This window comes from Simochromis diagramma, unplaced genomic scaffold (assembly GCF_900408965.1).
Source record: "Simochromis diagramma unplaced genomic scaffold, fSimDia1.1 OVJJ01000304.1, whole genome shotgun sequence".
NCBI lineage: Eukaryota > Metazoa > Chordata > Actinopteri > Cichliformes > Cichlidae > Simochromis > Simochromis diagramma.
The window spans coordinates 1250766-1275415 of record NW_024387030.1 but is presented as its reverse complement, the minus strand read 5'-3'; the positions used below and the strand labels follow the sequence as shown (position 1 = coordinate 1275415).

The 24650-nt window shown below is 39.4% G+C and overlaps 1 protein-coding gene across 5 annotated transcripts in view; it reads right to left on the bottom strand.

The window, feature by feature from the left end:
- Positions 1–24650, bottom strand: part of sobpa (sine oculis binding protein homolog (Drosophila) a) — a 59656-nt gene that overhangs the window by 11662 nt on the left and 23344 nt on the right. The window contains exons 4-6 of one of the 5 annotated variants that reach the window (XM_040041802.1): positions 21701–21852; positions 7226–7312; positions 6157–6252 (exon numbers count right to left, since the gene is read on the bottom strand). In XM_040041802.1, coding sequence (XP_039897736.1) covers positions 6157–6252; positions 7226–7312; positions 21701–21852 — 335 coding nt within the window. Of the gene's footprint in view, positions 1–6156; positions 6253–7225; positions 7313–20487; positions 20512–21700; positions 21853–24650 lie in introns of all 5 variants that reach the window. The other 4 variants (XM_040041803.1, XM_040041805.1, XM_040041804.1 and 1 more) reach the window with 4 other exon arrangements.

Here is a 24650-nt window from a genome sequence, read left to right as displayed (position 1 = left end):
CAGCGACATGTTTTAGTGCATAAGAAAAAAAATGAACATATAAGGTGAGGTGATTTGTGAGGGGATTTGAGACATTCTCAGAGGTTAGAGCAATAAATAAACAGCATTTAGTTTGCTGCATTCAAAGAGAATGACCCAATAAAAAAGGTTAATTCTGTGGAGGACAAAAACTGCTGAAATATTAAAAATATAGAAATATATTGCAATTATGCAATGCACCAAAATATTAGAAATAAATGTAGAAATCTACAAATTTATAAACTGTGACATATTTATAATTGAATTATCATCTTTAACGTAAGAATCCTCATATTTACTTGCTTCCGCATTTAGTTTACCATGTTATTTATTGACTTATTTACTTATTAATCTCTATTAACATTTACTCTTTAACATTTTTCTATTGCTGTATATGTTTCGGTTTTGTTTTGACTTTGTTTTCCTTTCCTCAAACAGAAATATGTATAATATGTATTTAAAACGAAAGGAATAAATACAAAGAAAAACACATACAGAGGCAAATTAAATAAAAAATATCCACTTATGTCACATTTTCTAAAGATAATTTATGAAATTCTTCATTTTGCCAGGCCTTTAAAAAATTATTATTGATTTTGGCAGTTTGGATTCTCCATATAAGGCAGAGGCTTCAGATTTCTAAGGATACGTAGGATTTAGGAGATGAAGAGGAAGGCGAAGGAGGAGGTGGCAGCGGGTTAAGAGGCTGGAGAGTTTCGATGGTGCAGAGATTGTAAGGTTTCATAAGAGGTTGTGGTGCCTGAAGTGGTTTTATATGTATGATGAAGAGGTTCGCTGAAAATGAGGAGGTTTAAGCAAGAAAAGTGCATCAAGGGACAGGCTTGGGTATCCCGCCCTGTTAAGGTCGATATGCGATTCTTTTGACACTTCTCACATTGCTTCCACAATCACAAAGTGCAAAACACAAAGATTAAACACATGAAAATGAACCAGGTGCTTGAAGCAAGGCTTGGTTTTTTTTGTTATTTTACACTCCAAACAATCTGCAGCAAAGTATCCACCCGTGACGGCTTGGGTTCATCAGAGATTCTGAGAAGAGGCGGACAGAAACACTGAGCTGGCTGTACTGTGGATTTAGTCCAAAAACTAGATCATGTTGCAACAGACTGCCATCTTAAAGCACCTGGTCCACTGGAAGAAGAAAACAGTGTAAAGCTTACACTGATGTTTACACAAGAAAATTAAACTTTGGCAAGGCTTTAAAGACCATCTGCAACATGTGGACTTATTACTATGATTAACCAAACTATCAGTTTCCAGTTGCCTCATTCATTGTTGCAATGGTTATAATTACTTGGCTTACAAAAGAGGGAACATATCTGGTACAGATCCTCTCCCAGTGTTTTATACTGACTACATAGTGTACCTGACTTCTCCATCAAAACCTGAATGGATGAAAAGTTTTAAACTGCAGCTAAAAGCCAAGACACAGGAGAACCACACTCACTGTGAGGTGGCTCTTTTCACAGCCAGCCATCCCATCAGTCATTATAGATGTGACACACAAAGGCCATTCTCACTTGGCCAGGTGAAGCTCAATTGTGCTATATTTCACAGCACACGCTCACGCACGCACGGCGAGTAAAATAACTTCAGCTGCAAGAGAGACGAGGCAGACCTGGCGGATTGTGTTTGAATGTCAATGCAGCAGACGGGAGATCTATGAGATGAGATATCTACTCGGTGCTTTTCCATAGAAAGCACAGTTATATGCTTCATTTTTTTTTTTTTTTTTTTGCAGGGTTTGGGAAAAATCAATACTGCTGTGATATCTGTGCGATGAATTTGAGGCTAGAGCCTGCACATAGCAAACTGAGACAACAAACTGGAGGAAAAGCTGTTGGTGAACAGTTCACTAGAGTCTCTTCAGGGGAAAGGTTTAACTTTGAGGCGTTTACCGACAGAAGATACATTTCCACACCCTTAAATACATAAATTCATTTGGATCTGGACAAGCACAGATTCATTCATCTCCTTTTTTGTCAAACATGTCTTCAAAGTCCTTCCCTTGTCAGCTATGGACAGTGAGATCCAAGTAAGCGACATGGTGAGTGCGTGAATGCCTCTCAGTCATGAGAAAATTACACACTTATACACCAGTCATATGTAGTGTAGCCACTGAATGCCAATCAGTGGAAATATTTAAGGTGACCCTGCATATATCTCGAAATCTAACAGCTAAACACTCAACATCTTCCTAATCTGAAGAACTGGCATCAGACTGCTTCTCAGTGAGGAGAAGTTACTTTTATTTTGCCTGTTACCTCCATTTTCAAGCCTAACTAACAAGCTACTCAGGATAGCTTCTTCGTTAGGTAAGCGAGCACAAGTAGTGCTGATCAGCCTATCAAAAAGCCAATTTCAGAGGTAGTTTGTATAATGTGTCACATCTGGCCATGTCTGAAGTCAGAAGTTCTTATGGTTGTTTTGAATGACTGAGGGGTGGAGGGAACAGCCAGCTGTCACAGAGAGGGAGAGCGGAGATGCAGTAATATTTAATATTGCATTTTCCAGACAGTCTGTCAGACAGCATTGTATCTGGTGGATACATAAACAGTTGGCGCTTCTATAAAACAAGAGTTTAAAGAGAAAATTTGGTGTCTTGAAGACCAAGTCCTGTATGATCAGTGCTAGACTGAATCTTGCAGATGGACACTTTGCTCTGATGTAACTGGATCCTTTGGTTCTAGTTGATTATAAACTATGCAAAGACTTTGGTACTGAGTAGCTGATGTCGTGTAGGCAAAAGCATGTTGTATTAAAGTAAATGTTATAGCCTTTAGTTGGTCAACATAAAATAAATTCGTTAGGAAACAAAACCTGAACATACAAAAGTTAAAAAATGATTCCACGTGTCTGGAATGGGAGACTGGAAGATTGTCCAATAAAATATTATGAATGAGTACACCTGTTTCGCATTACAAACACGTGAAATTCTCGAGATTAAAGAATCTCCTTCGCAACAATGTCTTGGGCATTAACCTAACACACTTTTCAATTGTGGAAGAAGCTGGAGCTCCCAGTGTTCTACACATAGGTTCAAACTCGGTACACTCTAGCTGCCTAGAAACATAACATTACTGTTATCAACAGACATATAGATATATATAGAAGCTGTGACAGAAGCTGTGATAAATCTGAAAGCCCCACTAAGTTTACAAATATTTTTTATTTATATTTAGCAGAATTTTTTAGAAGATTTTAGAAGACAACATACAGTTTTTGTTTACTTTTTTTTTTTTGATAATAGCATCTCATTTATATCCACAAAACTTGAATATTGCAACATATGCTCACCAGCCACTTTGTTAGGTACACTTGTGTATTTCAGAAACAGCTGATCTACTATGATTTTCCCGCGCAACAATCTCTTGGGTTTACAGAGAATGGTCCGAAAAAGAGAAAAATATATTGTATGGGCATCATCAACAAAGTTGATGTCAGACATCAGTTCAATTCAATTTTACTGCTATTTCGCCAAATCACAACAGTAGTCGTCTCAAGGCGCTTTGTATTGTAAGGTAAAGACCCTACAATAACAGAAAGCAAACTCTAACAATCAAATGATGCCCTTTGAGCAAGCACTTGGTGACAGTGGGAAGGAAAAACTCCCTTTTAACAGGAAGAAACCTCCGGCAGATACAGGCTCAGGAAGGGGCAGCCAGCTGTTGTGGTTGGGAGGTGAAGGGAGGAAGAGGGGACAAAAAATGCACTGCTGAAGAGGGACAAAGACTAATAACAAGCAATGTTCCCTCTAAGCTGCGCGCGTGCGCAATTGCGCACTGCTGGCACGGTCTCTGTGCACAGAAAATCTGCGTTGCGCACAAAAAAAAAAAAAATCTAACCTGAATTGAAATTAAAATTAATACTTTAACAATTCTGTTTTGCAGTGTTAGTCAGTAAGTGACTGGCTGCTTCCGTATGGGATTAGAACGATGCCACCTTATCCCATAGTCCAGCCAATGATGTGATTCACATTCGTATACACGCAGCTAATCAATGTCGTTGACAGGCTATGACAGCGTCCTTATGTGCCGACACCGGTGTTTTAGCAAGCAAAGCGGCGTGGCTGATGTGGAGTGAAGCCACGGTAATGAAGGACAGACGGAACAATTGACAGAAAAAGTGTGGACTTTATACCAGTTTTTAAATTGTGTTGATAGGCCACGTAAAACCAGAGTTATGATAAAAATATATGCAATGTTTGGTTTTCTTCCTGAATACTGTCGTTGTTTATATTTACTGTGGGAAGGAACGGTAAAAGCGGCATTTTATAAGGAAAACACTCGAAAGCCTGTGAGCAAAAACAAAACCAAAAAACCCCACCCTTTCCTATTGGTGGAAAAATGTACCATGTCGACCAATTAAAAATGATATGGTAACATCGCATTTAGTTGTTTAGGAAGGGAGGAAGTTTTAGGAGTGACGGAGGTGTTTTGAGATATGAGAGATTTGAGACTTTTAGCGCAAATCTTGTGTAGTTAGTGTGTAGTGTAGTCAGTAGTTTTGTTGTGTGTGTCAGAACAATGAGATATCTGCTGAATGTTACAGGTGTTACAGCGGTGGTACATCTCCTGTTGTCAGGCCTGCAGGTATCAGGCTGTTGTTCTCCTTTATCTCATAGTGGACAGAAATTATTTTTTGGAGTGGCATCAGATTTGATGCAGAACAGCTGATTGTTCTGTGAATAGTTTGAAATGTTTATTTAAAAAAACGCATTGGCTGCATTTTTACGTAAATAGCTGCAAAAAACTTTGTTGTTTGCATAACTACTTTGCATAACATACTTTTTTTGAAGAATTAATTGCCCAACATTGGTCATTATATACTGTATTTTGCAGAGAGAGAGAGAGTTACAGGACTCTCTTATTTTAACTTCCAATAGTGTTAAAATACTACACAGGTCATGAGCAAGATTTTTTTAAATTTTCATTGTAAGTGGGGCTAAAGCAGTTAATTAAAAGTAGTCCAACATAAATGTAAATGCTGTAATTTGTTTATTTTAATAAACCGTGGATGGATTCGATGCTGGCGTGACCACAGTGCACACGTCTGCTGTTGCTCACAGTGGTCCAAGGGGCCTCTCAGGGAGTTTGTGTGTTCGCTCAGACACATGAAAAATTAGAGGGAACATTGATAACAAGTCATGTTTAAATGCAGAGAGGTGTATAAACAGATTGTGAGTGAATAAGAAACACTCAGTGCATCATGGGAAGCATAACTACTACTGCAGCATAACTAAGGGAGGATTCAGGGTCACCTGATCCAGCCAGGTCAGGGAAGAATGGTTGCCCTGAACTGATAAGAAAGTGATAGTAACTCAAAAAAACACTGTTTACCATCTAGGTAAGGATGAGGAATAGCATTTCTGAATGCAAGAATAGGAAACTGAAGTTACAATTCATATGGGTTCAACACAACGGCACAACAAAAGACTGGAAAACTGTTGCCTGGTCTCATGAGTGTCTATAGCATTAGCTGTGCATTGTTTAAATGTCACAGCTAACTTAAGTGTTCTTGCTGACCATGATCCTTCCTCTATGACATGAAGAATTAAATCCAACAAAGTGTCTGGTGAGTGCATAAGATATATTTGGCACCATCACATTGCCTGGCAATTACCTAACAATGGACTGAAATGGCACTTTTATGGCAGAGCAGGATATGGGCATGTACTAGTAAAATGTACAGGTATATCAACATTTCCAATAAATATTATTCAGTAAAGCCAACTTAGCTTCACTGCTATTATTGCAATATTATACACCTGCTTTAACTGTGAGACTGCATGTGTCTGATAGCTCCTAAAAAGACTGACACAGCTCACTACATGATAAATGAAAATGGGCAAAATAAATGATAAAGCATGAAAAAGGTTCAGAACATAACAAATGGAAACGTTTAAGTGAAGCAACTTGTGCAGCATCTTGTTTGGAGAGGTTTGAGGAAGAGCCTGCTTTACTTTTACAGTAATTCTCAAACACAAACCAGCCCAGGCACATTTCAGACATGACTTGAAAATTACATATTTTTAAACAAAGAACAACATCAAAACATATTTGTGCAGAAGCCATTAAGCTTAACTCTTGTCTGGCATTAAATGGGTATGGTCCTTACAAGCACATCGCTGTTTGTCTTGAAGACAAGCCTGGGCGTGTCCTGAGCAAAGCTGTGCAGGGGTAATTTCCCACCGAGGCCATCGTCGTCTCTTGCCTGGGGGGGAGAAATAATGGCTTCTTTTTACGAATGGACAAAATAAACACGTGAACAGAGGCAACAAGGAAACAGAAATGGGAAAAAAAAACAATGAGAAAGATGAACAGAAATGGTGACTGTAAAATGGGTGAAAAGCCATTGGTTTGTGATCAAACCAATGGGCGGGCAGGGGGGTGAGGGGTTAAGGATCCTCTGAAACAAAACAGTGAGTGAGTGTGCAGGTGTGTATGTGCAGTTCGCGTGTGCAAGACATTTAGTTTAGGCAGTTAAAATGCTGCAAACAATTGTGCCTATTTAACACCCATCAATCTACGATACAAGGTGTGATCAAAAAGTTCTGAGAACAGGTCAATGAAAATCAAAACGTTTATCTGATTTGAATTTTTGGGTGATCCCCCCTCCAACAACATCTTCTTGTGCACCTCAGCTTTTATGTTTAGATCTCTCAGTGAGTGCTATTCCCATTGTGCCCCCTCACACCTGTACCGTTCCAGTTGGTGTGTAATCCTTCAACTTGATTTTCAGTGAACAAATATCATAGTGACATGTCCAGGTGGAGAGCAAGGATTGTGCTCATGTGGGCAAAAAGGACTCACTCCCTGGTCTTCCTGAGACCTCAGGACATTACAGCTAAACCCCATGTTGATGTCTCAATCCGGGGACTTGAATTCAGGGTGCATGCCGTCAGTCTTGCTCCTCACCTGACGCTCTGCCTTTAGAATCTGAAACTATGCACTCTTCAGCTCTGTCGATGATCTTCCAAATGAAATTCCCAAGTTCATGTTCACACTGTTCAGACTGCAAAGGGCCCAAATTGGACTTACACTGAGAGATGTTGAAATAGCACTCATGCTGGAAACTGCCAGGACATACCCGAGAAGATGACCTTGAATGTGAAATCAGTCAAATTTAAAACAGGCAAGCTTTTAAAATTTTATGGAGCTCAGTTCTCAGAATCTTTTGATCCTACCTTGAAGGATGGCTCTGAGGGCTGAGATTCAGAGACTTGTTGAAGGTTGAAGCTTTGTCTCATTTCTATGGAAGCCCGTTTCCGCCACTAAAAAAGCAAAAAAAACAAAAACAACTCAAAATTTCAATTTATTTTCTTGAAATTTCGAGCTATTAACTCGTAATTTTGGGAAAAGTAACTCAAAATTTTGAGTTAATGACTCGAAATTTCGAGTTAGCTCTGCCAATCAGTAATCTACATGAATGAGGTCACTTTCTTGTTACCCGGAAGCATATGGCGCAGAGTAACGCGCACTCAAAACCGTATCGCAACAAACTGACTCTTTCGCAAGTACATTGGCTTATAGTAACGCCATGTGATTCAGCTAATAACACAAGGATTTCATCATTTTTGAAGCCACGCTGAAAATACTCAGCAATCTGTGCATTCATGACTGGATGTAATACCGGTAGCTTAGCTGTAGCATTTGTAGCTGAGGGCTTCAGCTTCTGGGTAACAAGGAAATGAGGTCATTCACTGATTGGCAGCGCTAACTCAAAATCTCGAGTTACTTTTCTCAAAATTTCGAGTTAATAAGTCAAAATTTCCAGTTATGGATCCTTTTTTTGTCCCTAAGTGGTGGAAACGGGCTTCCATACATTTCACCTCATTTTAACCCAATTTTTAATTTAAGAAAAAAAAAACAACAACACCAAAAATGTCTGAAAGACATTTCAGCCAATACTTTTTCTACACGAATAACTTGCTTCCATTACTTGCTTAATAGTTTGTCCTTTTGAATATACTGCCAACTGCAGCACTGAGGCTGATATTGTTTTCACCTTGCAGGTCAGCTACTTGGATTTTCCTGGAATAATCCTTTGCCTCCTCCCAGGTTTACACTTCTATCCAACATTTTTAAATTTAGCTGTAACGTCCAGACTTTAATATAAAGGTGTGGTCTGTGACCTTGTTGTGGTCACTGTTGTGGTCACTGGTTTTAGGGCACATATACAGTGTTTTAGCTTAAAATCAAAACCAGCTATTAGAATCAGAATACTTTATTACTCCAAGGAAAACTATGTGGTCACATTTGCTCCAAGGCAGCAGGAACAATAACTAACTAAACTAAATGAAATAATAAAATAAGTTACAAAATATAACAAAATGGCTCTAATAAATACATCTAGCTCTTATTATGAATTAGAGCAATTTTAACTCTTTAAATTTTGCAGCATAAATTATGTAAATGTGCGTATATGACTTTAAATTTGTATCACATTTGCTACAGCAGGTGTTTTGTCGTTGTTTTCTTGCAATTTATTTGTTAGAAATTTAATGTGTAATTTATTTCTGTTTTTTAAGGGGGAAAATCACACTGATGAAACAGAAGTCTGAGAAAATCACAAAAAGCTCATGTATCAAATATGATTAACTTGGCTTTAAAGGGTTAATTAACTAAATCAGTGTCAATAATTTGAGTCATTAGGGAGTTAAATTTCGGTGTGGCCGTTTGCTAAAGTTTCTGATATATTTGGCTTGGAATGATAACAAAGACAACCTCAAAGAGCTCCCTCCACTCTGCTTGTTGTAATGACTGAATGACATAACATGAGGTTGGCGTAACTGTACTGGAAGGTGGAGGGTGGTCCACCTTAACAGGTGCCACGAGCTAACTAAACCAAAGAGCGAGGGAGATGTCGTGCAAGTACAATCTGCTCACACCCACACAGCCATTTGTTAGCTAATGATATCAGTTCATGCATTTCAATGAACATATGTTTTTGCTTTTTTTTCCGCAAGTGGCTGAAATCAATCTTTCCTCTTCTGCTGATAATCTTAATGGCGGAAAGCAAACTCGTTAGTTTATTATGAACCTTAAGCCAGAAAAAGTTAACAGAACTAAACAAAGAAGGCAAAAAGATGTTTTACTGAATGAAACTAACTTGACCTGAGAAAATGTGATTAGTGTGTATTGATGTTTGCTAAACTTAGCATTGATTAGTCCTACCATTGTTGATTTAATTAAAACATAAATAGTGTCAAACTGTGAAAAGATCTGCATAACCTCCATCTTGCAAATTGTCTAACGGGAAAGATGGAAAATAACTTTACAAGTTTTATTTTTGTTTTCACCGAGCAGACGATCCACCTACTCACTTCACTCATGGTGTCAGCATTCCTAATCTAGCTAAGTGTAATCATCTCAGAATGGAAGAAAATGACACAGAGACTCACACAGGAGTTCATAAAAAATATATAATTTGTTGATCTTCAGGTTTCAATAGGCGGAAACATACCTCGACAAAAACGAGCTAACGCTCTAACCGGACAACAAAACCAAAGAGATGTTCCCAACAGGCATAAAAAACATTTAGAAAAAACGGTGTCCCTGCCAAGTCCGTTCTTACCACCAGAATCAGGAGCATAACCTCCATGTGTAATTTTAATACTGTCACGGCCACATTTTGCTATATAAGGAAACACGTTTACCTTGAGGGATACGGCGGGGAAAGATGTGACGCCAGAAAAGGCAAACCTCTAATGTTTTCCCTCGGGAATGATGGCGGTTTAGCTTATTTTCTTAAGCTATTCATTTGTGTGTGTGCGTGTGTGAGCTGAGGATGCTATAAATGTAAATAAAATATGATGAATCTGGGATTTGTGCATTAAACATTCAGTGCATACACAAATTACCCCATATTTATGGGCACACAGTTAAATGCATCTGAACATGCTGCAGACTCCAAATATGCTAAAGCTGATTAGAAAGATACTGGGGCTTAAACTGTAGGATTTACAGTAACCTATCTATTAGTCAACCTCAAATAACGATAATGTGATTAATTTGCCCAAATAGCTATTGTGCTTTTACTTTCCATGGCAATGCTTTTAAAATACAAACTTCCTTTACATGTTTGCGCCAGCTGGAAAAAGGAGCCACCTTCTCCTGCACCCTGTGAGTCATTCATTATGTGCAGTGTGAAAACTGAGGCAGTCAGTGCTGCTGTGCCAGGTGTGGGCAATTCTGTTACAAAGAAGTTATTGGAGAAGCTTTGTCTGGCACGGTGCCCAATGGCTCCATTGTGTTTCATTAAATGAAATGCACTTTTATATAATGTAGACCCCAGTGTGATCAAATTAGTTCATATTTTACAGCCAAGGGGTGCTGAGACACTGTTATCAGAAATTGAGATTTAACCTCGATTAGACATGTACATCATGCCGTTTGCAGCCCCGAAGCTGACATTTCAAATTGAGCCCGTGCACTGACAGAAGAACCGCTGGTTTGAGTAGCGCTCTTTCATATTATGTTCCCTTTAAATTGCTCCCTGCAACCTTTGATTTGTCATGGGTAATTTGGCCTCCAGCTCTCTTCATCTCTCGATGATACCAAAGGGCAACTCTGGCGTATATTTTACATTTTTAGTCCAGAGACTGATTGAGTTTGCCTCCACTCCCATCTGCTTTCATCACCTCCAGGTAGGGTTTCCCATTCCAAGCCTGGTGCAAAGATACTGCTGTCTTGAGTCACGAAGCATGCTGTTGTTTGTACCAGAAACGACACAGTGTACAGATTTGACAGAAAACCTTGTTTTGCGAGAATTTACAAAATAACAGGCACATTTTTTTTTTTTTTTTGGGGTGGTATTTTTACTTTGATTTTGTTTTCTCCAACCTTTCATGACAGGGTTTATGAGGTCATGGTTATTTAGAAGCTGTGAGGTGTAGGCTGACCCACATATGGCTCCAGAGTTTGGGTACGGACACATCGCACTGACTCAAAGTCAGGTAACCACACATAAACAATCACATAATTCTAGGCAAGCATTTGGACACACACACACTCTTTCTCTCTCTCTCTGACACACAAAAAGATGCACCATTGTGCTATTATTCTGCCTCCAGTTTGTGCTCTGACCCTCTGGCCCAGCGCCAGTTCATTTGCATATTGTACTAATGAGGTGTTGGCACTGCGAACGAGGCGTGAGGCACACACAGGGAGCCACACAGATAAAGGGGATGGGACTGAGATAGATAGCTAGACAGACAGATAGACATGGATAGATGGCTAGATGGACAGACAGATAGATAGACGAATAAATAGATTGATAGTTAGTTAGTTAGTGCAGGACATCGCACGTTGATTTCCTCTCTGCCGGCTCCACCGTCCTGAGGGGACGTCACACCAGCTGCCACCACGCAAGCTTCCATCTGGGCATGCATACACGTCCAGGTGTGTGTGCCCATCACCTGCCAAAAGAGCTGCACTTCCCAAAGAAAGGCGCTCGTAGGCAGGCTTTTCCAAATCCAAACACAAACACAGCCGCGCGCACTAAAGCTCATCCCAAATCCTGAAATGAAGGTGCAATCCTGGCACTATGCAAATGTCAGGCAAGGAAGTGAACGCGCACCCCCCCCCTCCCCAAATCAAAAGACAAGTTTGCCTCTACTCTCTGCACCTTGGAAAGACAAACCATTCGATTTTGTTTGCAAAGCATCACTGGAGATTTATGCATGCATGAGGCTCTGATCTTTACACTTAAATTTTTACAAGGGTGTGCAAGTGGGAAGTGTTAAAAAAAACAACAAGAAAAACCCTCCAGTCACTTTCTTTACAGCAACATATGGATCAATGTTCCTCTCTTGAACATTTATTTGGCTCTAAATGTAACTTTTGCATATATAACGTTGCAGGCCAGTTTCCTTCTACTAAATCTCTTTTTTGTAATGGAGCAAATGCTCATCTTAATATATCTGCTGTGAGCTGTGCAATGCTAAATTGCACATCGCCACTGTACCTGCAAATAAAACACAAAGTACATTTTATTGCACTTTTCGTGTGAGTTGAGTGCAAGTTTTAGAAATGACACCAACACATTCTAAGTTCATGTACGTGGCTTCACTTTTAGTCTCCTAGTTAGTCGGAGTTGCTTTTGTCTTTATTTGAGCTGAATAGCTGGCAGCTATGAGATAATCACCTTCCTCTTTGTGCCCTGCAGCTGTGTCAGGCAGGCCTCAAGGCTTCGTAACTGCTAGACATTTTACACACTTCATCGCGCACTCAAAATTTCCACAAGGAGCTGCATTCGTACACGCAGAAGGAGCAGTTACATACACACACGTGCATGCTCACACACCCTCGCCCCCCCTACGCGTCTCTCCTGGGCGCGTGCCCTCCTCGGCAGGCGGTGGAGATGCAAAAGCAAATTGCCGGAGCGGGGAGGCAACCACGGGGCTGTGTGGAAGCAGACGTGTGCGTGTTTGAGGTGATGTGACATTTCTGGGCTGACATGAAGCGGCACTCTGCCCCCTCGCGCCTGGAGGGAGCTCCCAGGGAAAGACACTGATGGAGGTCTGGGGTCTCCAGGGGGGGCATTTCATGGTGTGAACAAAAAGCCTCGCACTGCAACAGAAACGACCCGTGTGACACAAACTGGAGGCTTCCTCCCTAGCCGCTTCATGCTTTTACGAATTATGTGGCTCACGTGCATGCAGTTTTGCTGTTTTCTTCATAAAGACTTATAAAGAAAAAATGAAACTATATATACAAGAAAGACTGCATGATTTCAATTTTGCTTGAAGAAATATTCACTGCAAACCCAAAGAAGTTAACTTGTATTATATATTTATATTTGTAATATAAGTTTTAGTTGATCTATTCCTCACAAGCAATCTCACACAGTAACAAGTTCTACAGACCATCACCCTGCACACTCCTATGCTTGAAGCCTTTATAAAAACAACCAAACCAGCACAAACGCAAAGATAATGTAACATACATTTCAATGCAATGTGTCATGCTGTCGTGGTCCTCAGTGTACGCATCAGTTGAGTTTGGTCCCTGTTTAATTTTATTGCTATTCTTTTTGATATTTCTATGTTCATGTGTCTCCAGCTCTTCCGTCTCTTTGCCTTCCTCTGTCCTATCCTTCCTTCCTTACATCCACTCCGGTTTTATTTTGGTAATTACCTTTCTTTGCATATCTCCAGTACCTAACGTCCTGTTTTTCCCTTTTTCTCCTTCTTCTTTTCCCCCCCACCTGTGTCAGGTTACGCTCCTTGTGATTGACTGCTTTCACTCATTGTTTTTTCTTTATTTGATTATTTATTTGTCATGCACTTTTCTCTGCTTGTGGTGCTGTTCTGGTTTTCTGTGCCATAAACCTCATAAACCTTTTCCTGTTCAATTTGTTTGGCAGAAATTTGTTATTTTTCTAATTGTCTCAATTTAGAAAGCCCTTCAAACTACCTGCAGTGCATTTTTGTCACGTTTCCATAAATCCTTAAAATATACACCACATACTCCCAATGTTCTGCATTTGGTTCTGCTGAGGATCTTTTTGCTAGAAGTTGAGACATGTGCAGCATGTGTAGCATGCATAGTTTTGTAGTTCTCACGTCTAAAGATAAAACTCGCAAAGCAGTTCATAAGTTCAAAAAAGCGATATAGATAAGCTGAAAAAGGCTATAATTCACCTTCAAACCTGAATATGTCAGTGACACCAAAGTGAAAAGTTCATTTTCTGCAAACCAGAGGGGTGAAAGTGTTTAGATATAGTATTTTGCCAGAATAATGGTCCACTCCAGCAGCATGGTGGTGCAATGATCACTGAGCAACATGCCGGTTTGCATGTTTTCCTGGTGTTTGCGTGGGGCTCCCACAGACCAAAGACATGCTTGTTGGGTTAACCAATCGTTCTAGAGTGAATGGTTGTAAGAGGGAATGGTCACCTACCCAGGGCGTACACTGGAATAGACTGCAGCTCTCCCACAGCCCTAACAGTTAAGAAAATGGATGGATGACACTGATTCTCATCTTCTAATTTCCAAAATGTCTTGTTTTCAGTGTCTATTTACCAGATTATTATTTGTGGAAGCATGCCTGACTGCTGTTCTGTACCAAAGTGAACACTCTTTAGATGCTGACTTCTAGCCTGGAAGGAAAATTCTACTTTTTAAAGAAGAGAGAACATTCATATGTATATTGAGGGGGAAATATGTTCATGCATCACAGTAAACTACACTAGACAGAAGAAACAAAAAGGAAAGAATGCGCAAAGCACTGTCAAGAACAAAACACGTAGACTATTTGTACTAAAATACCTGACACAAACCAAAAAATTGACCTATTAAGTGCAGTAGTTCAGTAACAAAACAGTGCTGGGAAGCACTGGACTTCCTGCATTCTGTCTCTTACAGATTCACAAATTTTTATAACTGCTTTGCATAAATGTTTTATATATCTCATGACTTAAACCTGTAGGTTTGGCAGATTTTGATAATTAGATGGAGTATTGTGCATATGATGACTTAAAAAAGACATACACAATTAATATCCGATCTTAGGCATTTACCTTAATACCCTACAACCTTTGCAAACAATAAGAATGATTACTTCACAGGTAGCAAAGTGTTTTCCAAGAATTTCGCATAAAAAATGTCCTCATCATGCCTAAAACTTGACTGCATTGGGCCGTAGCTCGCTTCTTGTTTCTCTCTGATTAAAGTAATTCATTACAGCACTCACTACATTACTTTTGCAATACTCAGCAGGGTAGCCTGAGTCACACTGTCACATAACTGCCAGCTAACAATACAAACCTTATGCTACAGTCCCACACACTGGCACAAATCCTTATTCTAACAAGGAAATGCACAAGATCTTTGTCTCAGTGTTTGGGTATCAACACAAAGCCAAATGCCGAGATGGAGAAAACCAGCTCAAAGAGCACGTAACAGAAACATGCTGTGGCCTGTGACCACAGTGATTCTACTGCAACAACATTAATGGGCAGAAATGGAGTCACTTACTTTTGTTACCTTTGAAAATTCAGCTCTTGACAGGATGTGTGCACATTTGATGTTATTTTTTTCTAATGGCAATCAAGAACAAGAACTACAAGTGTGATTAGTAAGTGTAATGAAATTTACTGAATTTAACTCAGTAATGTATGACATTAGTCAAACAGTAAAGTGTAATATGATTACAGTAAAGTGGAAACCTAACACTGATGATTTTACTTTGATGCTTTGAGATAGAGAAAACAAAAGAAATAAGTACAGTAAAAGCAAACTTTAAAAAAAAAATCAAATCCATCAAATAATTCCAGTTATTTTAGACATTTTGTGTAATTATCTCAAAAATGTACAATAATGTCACAGAAACTGCAAATATTGCAGTTTAAGGTTTAATCAAATGATTTCATTGCTTTAAAATAGGTTAAACTTTTTTAAATAAACCTGCACATAAGCAAAAATACTGCTTTCTTTCAAGCATGCAAGCAATATTTCTTTATTTTGTACAAATGCAAAATTAAAAGATAAGAAGTAGATGCAACATTACAAACTAAAGCCCAACTGGGTTTTGAGCAGCTCAAGCTGAGAAACTCAAAGCCAGCTGAGGATGGAAAAGAAAAAAAAAAAAAAGATTGTTGGAGCTATTGCAACAGCAACAAGCAACATTTCATCACAGTTGATGCCACAGCAAAGCATTTGTTACAGCTTCCTGCATTCAAAATCCAGCCCTAAATGATTCGTAGACAATGTGTTTCGCGTACATGCAAAGCAGAGCCTGCTCTCATTCCACCTTTTTTCACACTCATGGAGCGTAATCCATCACTGCTAATTGCCTAACTTAATCTTGGCACTGTGTCCAATGAGCAAGCTTGTTTATCGGCGTATGTGTGGGTGTCAGATAAAGTAGGAAAACATACAGCTGCGTGTAAAAGTGTGACAGTTAAGCAGCTTTTACCTCCAGCTGAAACTCCACCCTTAATTCTAGTTTAATCCTCCAAACTGTCCAAGATTGGAGCTGAAAACTCGGTGAACTTTTCCGTTGGTTGGTATCTTTCCACTCAGATTTGGTTTGTGCAGCGTACACCACGCAAACTGCCATAATGTGCGCACGGGGAAGGGACTAGGTTGCAGCGAATTACCAAACAAGAAGAAGAGCCAAGTGGTGCCTCTGAATCAATAGCGAATGGTCAAAAAGAGAATGAAAGTGAGCAGGCAGTGTGAGGTGACAGACAGAATAATTGAGTGTTGCGAGCGGGGAGGAAGCTGCACCTTCCATACAAACTAATCCAGGAGCTTAAGGCGCACAGTAAACAGGCACATAAGTGATTAGCCCGAGTTAAACTATCAATCATCTTTCGCCACACTCAAATAGGCACTACAGAATGTGGAGTTATGTAGAGATGTGAGAAAGCAGCAGCCATAGTCACCCTAGGAGGGGATTGGGTTTCATGGATGAGGCAGCTGAAGATATTTCATGCAACATAATGCCAGAGCCGCTGCCCACCCCCTGCATCCCCCCTCTCCTTCCCCCACGTCTCCGCTCCTCCAGCCAAAGCACACGTAGACATAAGATACTCTTTTCTTTTTTTTCAAGCCATGACATTTTTTTAAGCAGGAAAAAAAAGCCTGGAGGCTGTGTTGTTGTGGCCAACCTTGTGGGTGCATGAGAAAAGAAACACATGGGTATCATTTACACAAATGACCTGCATGAATGTGCAAGAGCCAGACAAAATATAGAATCTGAGCTGCTGTGGTAGAGCAGGCCTTTTCCCAACATGTCTGACTGGCTGAGAACACGCTGTATGTATATAAATGAACATATTACCATAAACTACGCATGATGTGCACTAAACTACACATGACATAACTGACTATGTTTGTACATTTTTTCTCTGCTGCTGCAAAGATAAGAGAAAAGCACTGTGCTCAGCAAAAACCCTTAACTGTGACATGCACAGCTTAAGATTTAAAAATATCCATAAATCAGCATTTATAAAGTAATAATGCGTGCTACATTAGGTTGGATTTTACTACGACAGCTGCAAGATTTATTTTCTAGATTTGGCTACTTAACTGCCAAACAAAAGACCACAGCTACACATTTATTGTTTATCTACCTGGAAAACTATAGAAACAGGCTGGCTAACCAGGCATCGCACGTACTTTCAGTTTTGCTAATTAGTACTCAAGTACTCATGGAAACAACTTAATCTTGTAGTGGATTTTGTTTTGGATGGGTCCACTTATAACCTCCAACATACAATACATTTCCACTGAACAAAAAAGCTGAATATTATTGGACCTAGTGCCACACTTGGATCTCCATCACAGAAATGCTCACCCCAAAGTTAGAACCACTAGCACTGGTGTCTATGGAACTGTATAAGAAAGTGAGGAGCACTCTTTAGATGCAGTCTGTAATGATATTTGATCATCCTTAAAAGGCATCGCTAGTGAACTGACTCTCCATGCGTTGGTGGTGAGTACGTGTTAAAGGAAAAGGTCATAAAGTAGTGTTGAGTCATTGCTTTTGTCCTATGATGATATATTTTTATCCCAATTTGAGTCATCACTTACAAACTTACAAAGCCACCCATCTTTAGAGCACGAGGACTCAATGGACAGTTTAAAGAGACAAGATCTCAATCTAAATGAATACCTGTGAGAGATACTGGGTTGGCACTCCAGTAGTAGAGTTCCCAAAACTTGCATAATAATTGCCAATGTGCATTGATGCTGTTCTGCAAGCATTTGATGCTGCAGCACCTTACTAAAGCACTTTATGTTGGTTTGTCCTTTACTTTAATATCAGTCCATAGCCTTGTAAATAGGACTGTAAGTAGTAAACTAGGAGGCCAAGCTGTGGTCTTTCAGAGGTATTTTTTTGAGAAATATGTTGGAAATTTGTTTTGTTTGGGGTTTTTATTTTGTTTTTTCATATCATTGGGAGCTTTAAATGTTCCTGATTATATGAGTTACATCATTTAAAATAAACCAATAAATAAATAACGCAGAGTCTGGGTTTAAAAGTCATGCAAAACTTAAACTTTAAGCTTAAAGTTGGACGTTGAGATATTGCCTCTTTTGTTATTCATTTGGCAGAAATTGACTTCCATACGAAACATGCCTTTAATTTTTAACAGGCTAAATATCAGAAGAGGCTTGTGTGCTTTGTTAGGCTAAAGTGGAATACTTAATTAAATGTTATCGCATCAAGCAGTCGAGTTCATGAAGTGTTTTTGAAGAAGCAGCCGACTGATTGCACTGATGAATCATTTTGCAGCTGAGGGGTAGAAATGTACAATATTAATGTATAATAGTATTGTTATTATAATCAAGGGCATGTTGAAGCATCAGCAGAACAACAGGCTGACTGTGAGAACTCGTAATGTAAAAGATTTTTTCCAAGACTAATATTATCCCTCCCCTCACTTTGAGTTTTAAAGTCTGAACTTTTCTAAAACTATTACTTGCATGAGGAGCTGTCACCGCACTCGTACGACATGCTTTGAAAATTTCTGTCAGAAATCTGGAGCAGGTTAATGGGGAGAGCTGGCAGAGAAGTGGAAAGACTACTGCTGCTTCTTTGTATTTGTTCTCAACACACATCACAATACATTTCAGCTCCGCTTTGTTCAAAAATGTCATTGATAAGGTCAGAATGTAATGCAGAGCTCATTAGTCTTGTGTATTGTATATTGGAAACGTAAACAGCCAACATTTACCTGATGTGTGTACTTTTCCAGAACATATATCGACATTTTGGATGAAGTCCAAATTGTTTAATTTTGTAAACATACTAGAATTAAAGGTTTTAACAGAATTGAATTGAGACCTTTCCCTTCTCATTACTCCATTAATCAGAAAACTGTCGGTCCATCCTCTGTAAACAATAGAGATGCTCATGTGGGAAAATCCCAGTAAGTCACCAATATGAGAAATGATCATACCAGCCCACCTGGCTTTAACACATTTAAAGTAACTTAAATCACCTTTCTTCCCCATTCTGATGCTCAGCCTGAACTTCAGAAGGTCGTCTTGATTATGTCTGCTTACCTAAATGAACTGAATTACTTGCATGTGATTGGTTGATTAGAGATTTGCAATAACGATCAATTCAACCTAACAAAGTAGCCAGTGAGTGTGTATTAGTGAGTGATTTTACAGTCTCATTATATTTAATTCACGCCTTTGTTTACTTTATCCATGACTCATGCTCTAAAATGTTCTAATGCAATGATTTTGATTTTCAGCCTTTTTTATGCAAAAAGGCGTTGCTCGTCTTTATAAAATTAAGCAGTTTTTAACATCGCTTTGGTTATTAATTATCTACCTCAAGGGAGATCTACTGCTCCTCCTGCAGCTGTAGATATTTCTACTCACAGTCTGTTATCCAGAGTTTACTGCAAAAGATTACAGTGTAGTGATCAGAAGTGGAGTATTACAATAGTTTTTTTTTAGTGCATGTATTTCCTGGGCTATAAATGACCTCACACAACTTTCCGGTATCTTTGCCACACCAGTGGGCTGACAGTAGACTGACAAAGTCACGTCAGGAATCGTTTCACAACAGCACATATAACTATACGACCGGGATCATAAATGACTCCACTTGGTCACTTGAAGGTTACATTTGCAAATGTGGTCTAATCTCATTAAACATGCACTTATTTGCATAAACCTCCAAAGTGTAAAGTAAGATTTAAATTTGTATTTTGGACATTTTCTTTTGAGCAGTCTAACAGAGGAGATATTCCGGAATTACAAAATGTACCGAGGCCTCCAAAATGTATTATATGGGGCGTGTGCAAACTATATTTTCTATTAACTCTGTTTCTTTGATGTATATGTAAACTTTACATAAACTGCCTTTCATTTCTGGATAATTTCACACAAGGCCCCCTCCCACTGATTCATAGCAGGGGGCTTCCTTCACAGCGATGAATCTTGTATTTGATGTCCTGTTTACAGCCTCCCTGATTGATCTCTGATTGATATGAAGCTGCCTCGCCTACTTTGCTGCATACCGCGTGACACATACCTTTTTTCTGACCTCCTCTGGAGCTCAGAGATCAAAATAAAACCAGTTCAAAAGAAGCGTTTTGATCTGATATAAAGACTCATAGCTTTTTGTAACTGTCACATATTCCCCTGCGAGGATTCACCACGTCAGACTCCTTGACATCAACAGAATCAACATTCAGTACAATGAAAACTACAAACTCGCTATGAAAGCAAATGAGCTGAAGTGTCAAAGGTAAAAAATTAAAAACATACAACAGTACAGTAGATGCAAGGCTCAATTTGATTGTCATGCTTTGGGGAAAAAGTGTCAGAAAAAAAAATTGAATCTCACTAACTGAAATGAAGAGACGTAGTCTAAGTGCTCCCCTATGGTTCCTGCTTCAGTGCAGTGCTTGAAGAGTGATTATGTTTGAATGATTTTAGGACAGACAAGCAGGAGAGTAAAACATCATACTCACGGTATAATTCCTTATAAATCCAAGCTTTGGTACAAGAGAGAAAGGAGAGTATTTAACTACAGTAACTGGAGGGGGAGGGATGGCAACACAATAACAACTTTGATATTTGCTAATGTGGTTTGTAGCCAAAAATGTGCCATTTTTAAACAAGATTTAACCTTTTGTTGCACCAAGTCACAATTTAGGTTGATAAGATGAAGCTTAGACAGCTCCTTTTCACATACGGCAGAATATGGTGTGTTAATAAGATGAAAGGCTTGATGGGTGATATTCTAGTTTTTGGGAACCATATTAATTGCTGATACTCTGCTCCTAACAGTAAAACAGATACATAATGTGTGAATAGAATCAAGATGTTAGGTTGCAAGTCATACACGCCAGGAGACTGGTTGGTAAACTTCTGGCAACCTCCAGTTGCTAGGGAAGTGTTTATTCCTCAGCCTGTTGGCAAAATGTTGCTGGCAGTCGCTGGGGGAAATTAGTAACAAAGGCTGCTGCACCAAAACTGAAATGGAGAAGATTTTCTATCAAAGTAAAACGCTTTAATTTAAAAGGGTAACTTTTACTTTGAAGAAGTTTGCAGTTTCATTAATGCTTGCAAGTAGTTTAGTGCTTGCAAACAAGTTGGCATCTTTTACCATGCAACCTGCAAAAACTACTGAAGAGGTTTTCAGTGCAGCACAGTAAACCTCTTTGTGACCACCAACAACCTCCAGCAACCACTTGCCAAATGGCTGTGAAAAACACTGTTTTTCCTAGCGACTAACAGTTACTAAGGATGTCACTCTAAGCCTGCAGGAATAGGGGTAAGTCTAAGATTTCATGGTGACTGCTAGCAACCTCTAGCAACCACTTGGGGCTGGCCGGGAAATACACATTTCCTTCAAATTTTAGTTCACCTTAAGGAGAAATGATACTGTGAGAAAATGAGGCTAAAGGGGGGGTTGGCACCCTGACCAAGCATCAGTATTGTTCAGAGTGGAACATGTACACATTCTGAGATGATGAACACTATTAAACCAATTCACACTATACCCAGTAACCATTCCTATCATACTAACAATTGCAGACCTATCGCGATATTTGTTGGGGGAAGGGGATTTCACTTTCTTCTCTGGGCCTCACCAGTAGATTAGTAACACAAAGTCTCTGAAAAGTGTCTAAAATACATCATATTAAAGAGTCAAGCTGTTGACAAAGGAAGGGATGTTACCTTGTTTCTCTTAAAATAGGCTCTGCGGCAGGCAGCGAAGCATTTCTCACTGCAGAAGCTCTTCAGCTCACTCCCCATGCTCAGAGAATAGCGCTTGACGCCGACCTTCTGGCACCAGGCGCACATGATCTGCACATTGGACGCATCCTCGTCTACAGAGAAAAGGAGAGGTAATGAAATGAGCATTATGATGTGCTCTTTACACCAAGGGCTTTTACTATATTCTAATACGATGTCCAATAAAATAACCTTGTGGTACAATTCTCAAACTCTGTAATCAAAGTGAGCCTGATACTGATTACAATCTATCCTATATGGAAGGTAAAAAGTGCATGGCAGGGACAAAGTATGCAACTACACGTATTAAACACACAAACCATAAAGGCATTAATTCCACTGATGAAGCCCAGCTGCTCAACTGGATAAAACTTTTCAAGACTCAAGCCACAAAACCACTGCAGGATTTATAATGAAGCCCTGCCATGGATAAATGTAGCCACAACGGATGAGCCTGGGATATGGGAAAATGCTTGTTTATGGCTGTGCTCTGTGGGTATTAGAGAACTTGAAGGGACAAAAGCATGTATTCTGCTGCTGCTGAAGATGACGCAGGAGTCTCTGTGAGGTGTAGCGTCCTCTTGATAGTTTGTGCCATCAAAGGTGTAAGTTTGGCGAGGCGTGTTTCACACAAATGGAACACATGAGTTAAAAGTTTTCCGTGTTACACAAGCCTGATTTCCACCGTCTCCATATAAACAGTAAAACCTAATGTGAAACCACACTTTATTTTTATTTTTGTAATTCCCAAATTATTCATGACGAGAGCACTTTTAGGGCAGAGGAAAGGAAGAAAAAGAACAAAATTAATAAACATGAGGGGAAAAACTGAATACATATACAAATTTAGCCCACAAGGGCAGTCGCTGTGATAAACATATATTCACATTACAGGTTCACAACAAGATTAAGGTTATGGTGTTTCAGCAAAGACTGGAGCTATAGGATGTCTGTTAACTGCTAAATAAACAGGCACACTTTGGGCCGCATCCACACTAATGATATGTTTTCATTTTGAAATGTGTAGCATTTGAAATCTAAACAGGAAGAAATTGGAACTTCTGGGACTTTTGGAAATAATGATGCAGACACCCACATTAGATGCCTTGATGAGTCCCTGCCTGATTAGTCACGTCCCTCGCACATGACCCGTTTTCCGACCTGTTATTATGACTTATGGCTTTGTTTTAGTGCTACGTGACCTCCGGCGACTGTCTGCATAATGCATAATTGGGCAGAAATTACATCTACAAATGAATACACCTAAGCCAGACTTACTCAACAGAAGGGGTACATCACCTGATCTTTAACATGCTACATAGTCAATGTAATGGATTGTGCCACTGTGCAGCCCTGTGGCTTGTGTGGTAGAGCACGTACGGTACCATTCAGAAGGTTGTTGGTCTTATGTACAGGAAAAAAGTGAATGTGTGTCACTTGATGCATAAGGTTTGCTTTGAGTGCTCACTTATAGTAGAAAAGCGCTATTCAAGGTACTACTTCTAGGTTATGTGTGTTGCCGACTGTACGCTCTCTCCAAGCGGACACGCAAGAAACAAAGCCAACATGGAAGTGCAGTTCCTCTAATGTCTCACGGAAGTGAGTCAATCTTGAACCTTACAAGAGAAATAAACATGCTTACAGCCTGGTAACAAAGACTAGTTTGGCTTCTTTGAACCCTTTCATCGTTCACATTTGGATGCTGTGTGGGATATTTTTTCTCCCCCCTCAGAAAAATAATTCAGGAGCCAGAAAAGTCCTACATACTCTGAAGCCTTATGGAATACTTGTAATTTATTACTGCTCTCATTGTAACATTTATGAACTTTAACTAATGGAATTCAGCCCTTAAAAATATAACCACAGTGTTTACAATAACATTGTAATATTTTTTTTTAAATGACATTAATATGCGCTATATTCCTAGTATGCAACAGCACAAAAATACTGTCAGTTTAAAGGACGAATGAATAAAAATTACACCACAGTAGATTAGTAGAAGAAAACAATCTGTTTGATGTTGCTTTTTCCTGCATTTCCTGCAGAGCACTGTCTGCAGTGTGTCGCCCTCTTGTATCCACACTGGGAAGGGGACATCCATTTCCATTTACTGAGATCAGTAGCAGACTTTTATAAGAGTCAATAAACATGTAAAAATAAATCAGCTTTGTATAATGCTTTACTGCACCACAGGCCGCATGATCTAACTGTGAGCGATGCAGTGAATCATGGTCAGATTAGAGCTTATCTTTTCATATATGAGTGTGGCTGGATCTTCTCTATCCGTCCATCACAGCAACTGCAATATCAATTGCAAACAAACTGCATGTAACAATTCATTTAGAGACGAGGCTTTCTAACTGCACAGACAGCAGATACGATGCATAACTGCAATTCAACAAGCTGAAATAATAAACTGCAGATCTGACCTTTGTAGAGAAGTTTGATCAGGCATGTGTTTGACACTTCACTTTCTCCTCACCCTCAACCGGTTTGTGGCAGATGACTTCCCCCAGCTGAGCCTTAGTCTGACGTTAGTTACAAGTTCTTGCTCATAAGTGGTCATCTGATTGTTGGGGTTTCCTTTTTAATATTTTAGGGTCTTTAGCATACAATAAAAAGCACACTGAGGTGATAGTTTTTCTGGTTTGGTGCCATATAAATGAGACTGAATTGAATTTGTCTTTTATCTAGCTAGTGGTAGTTTTCATATTGAAATAGCAGTTGTATTAGTTGTCCTGAGTGCTACAAGTGAAATTCACTTTCTGACTTTCTGACTGTTTCAGGATGTTTTGTTTGAGCCCCATTGGGGCTAAAAAACAAATAGTAGAGGCAGGGACATGTAGGCCACATGGGGATAAAAAAATAACAGGCAGAATTAAGGTGCTACATA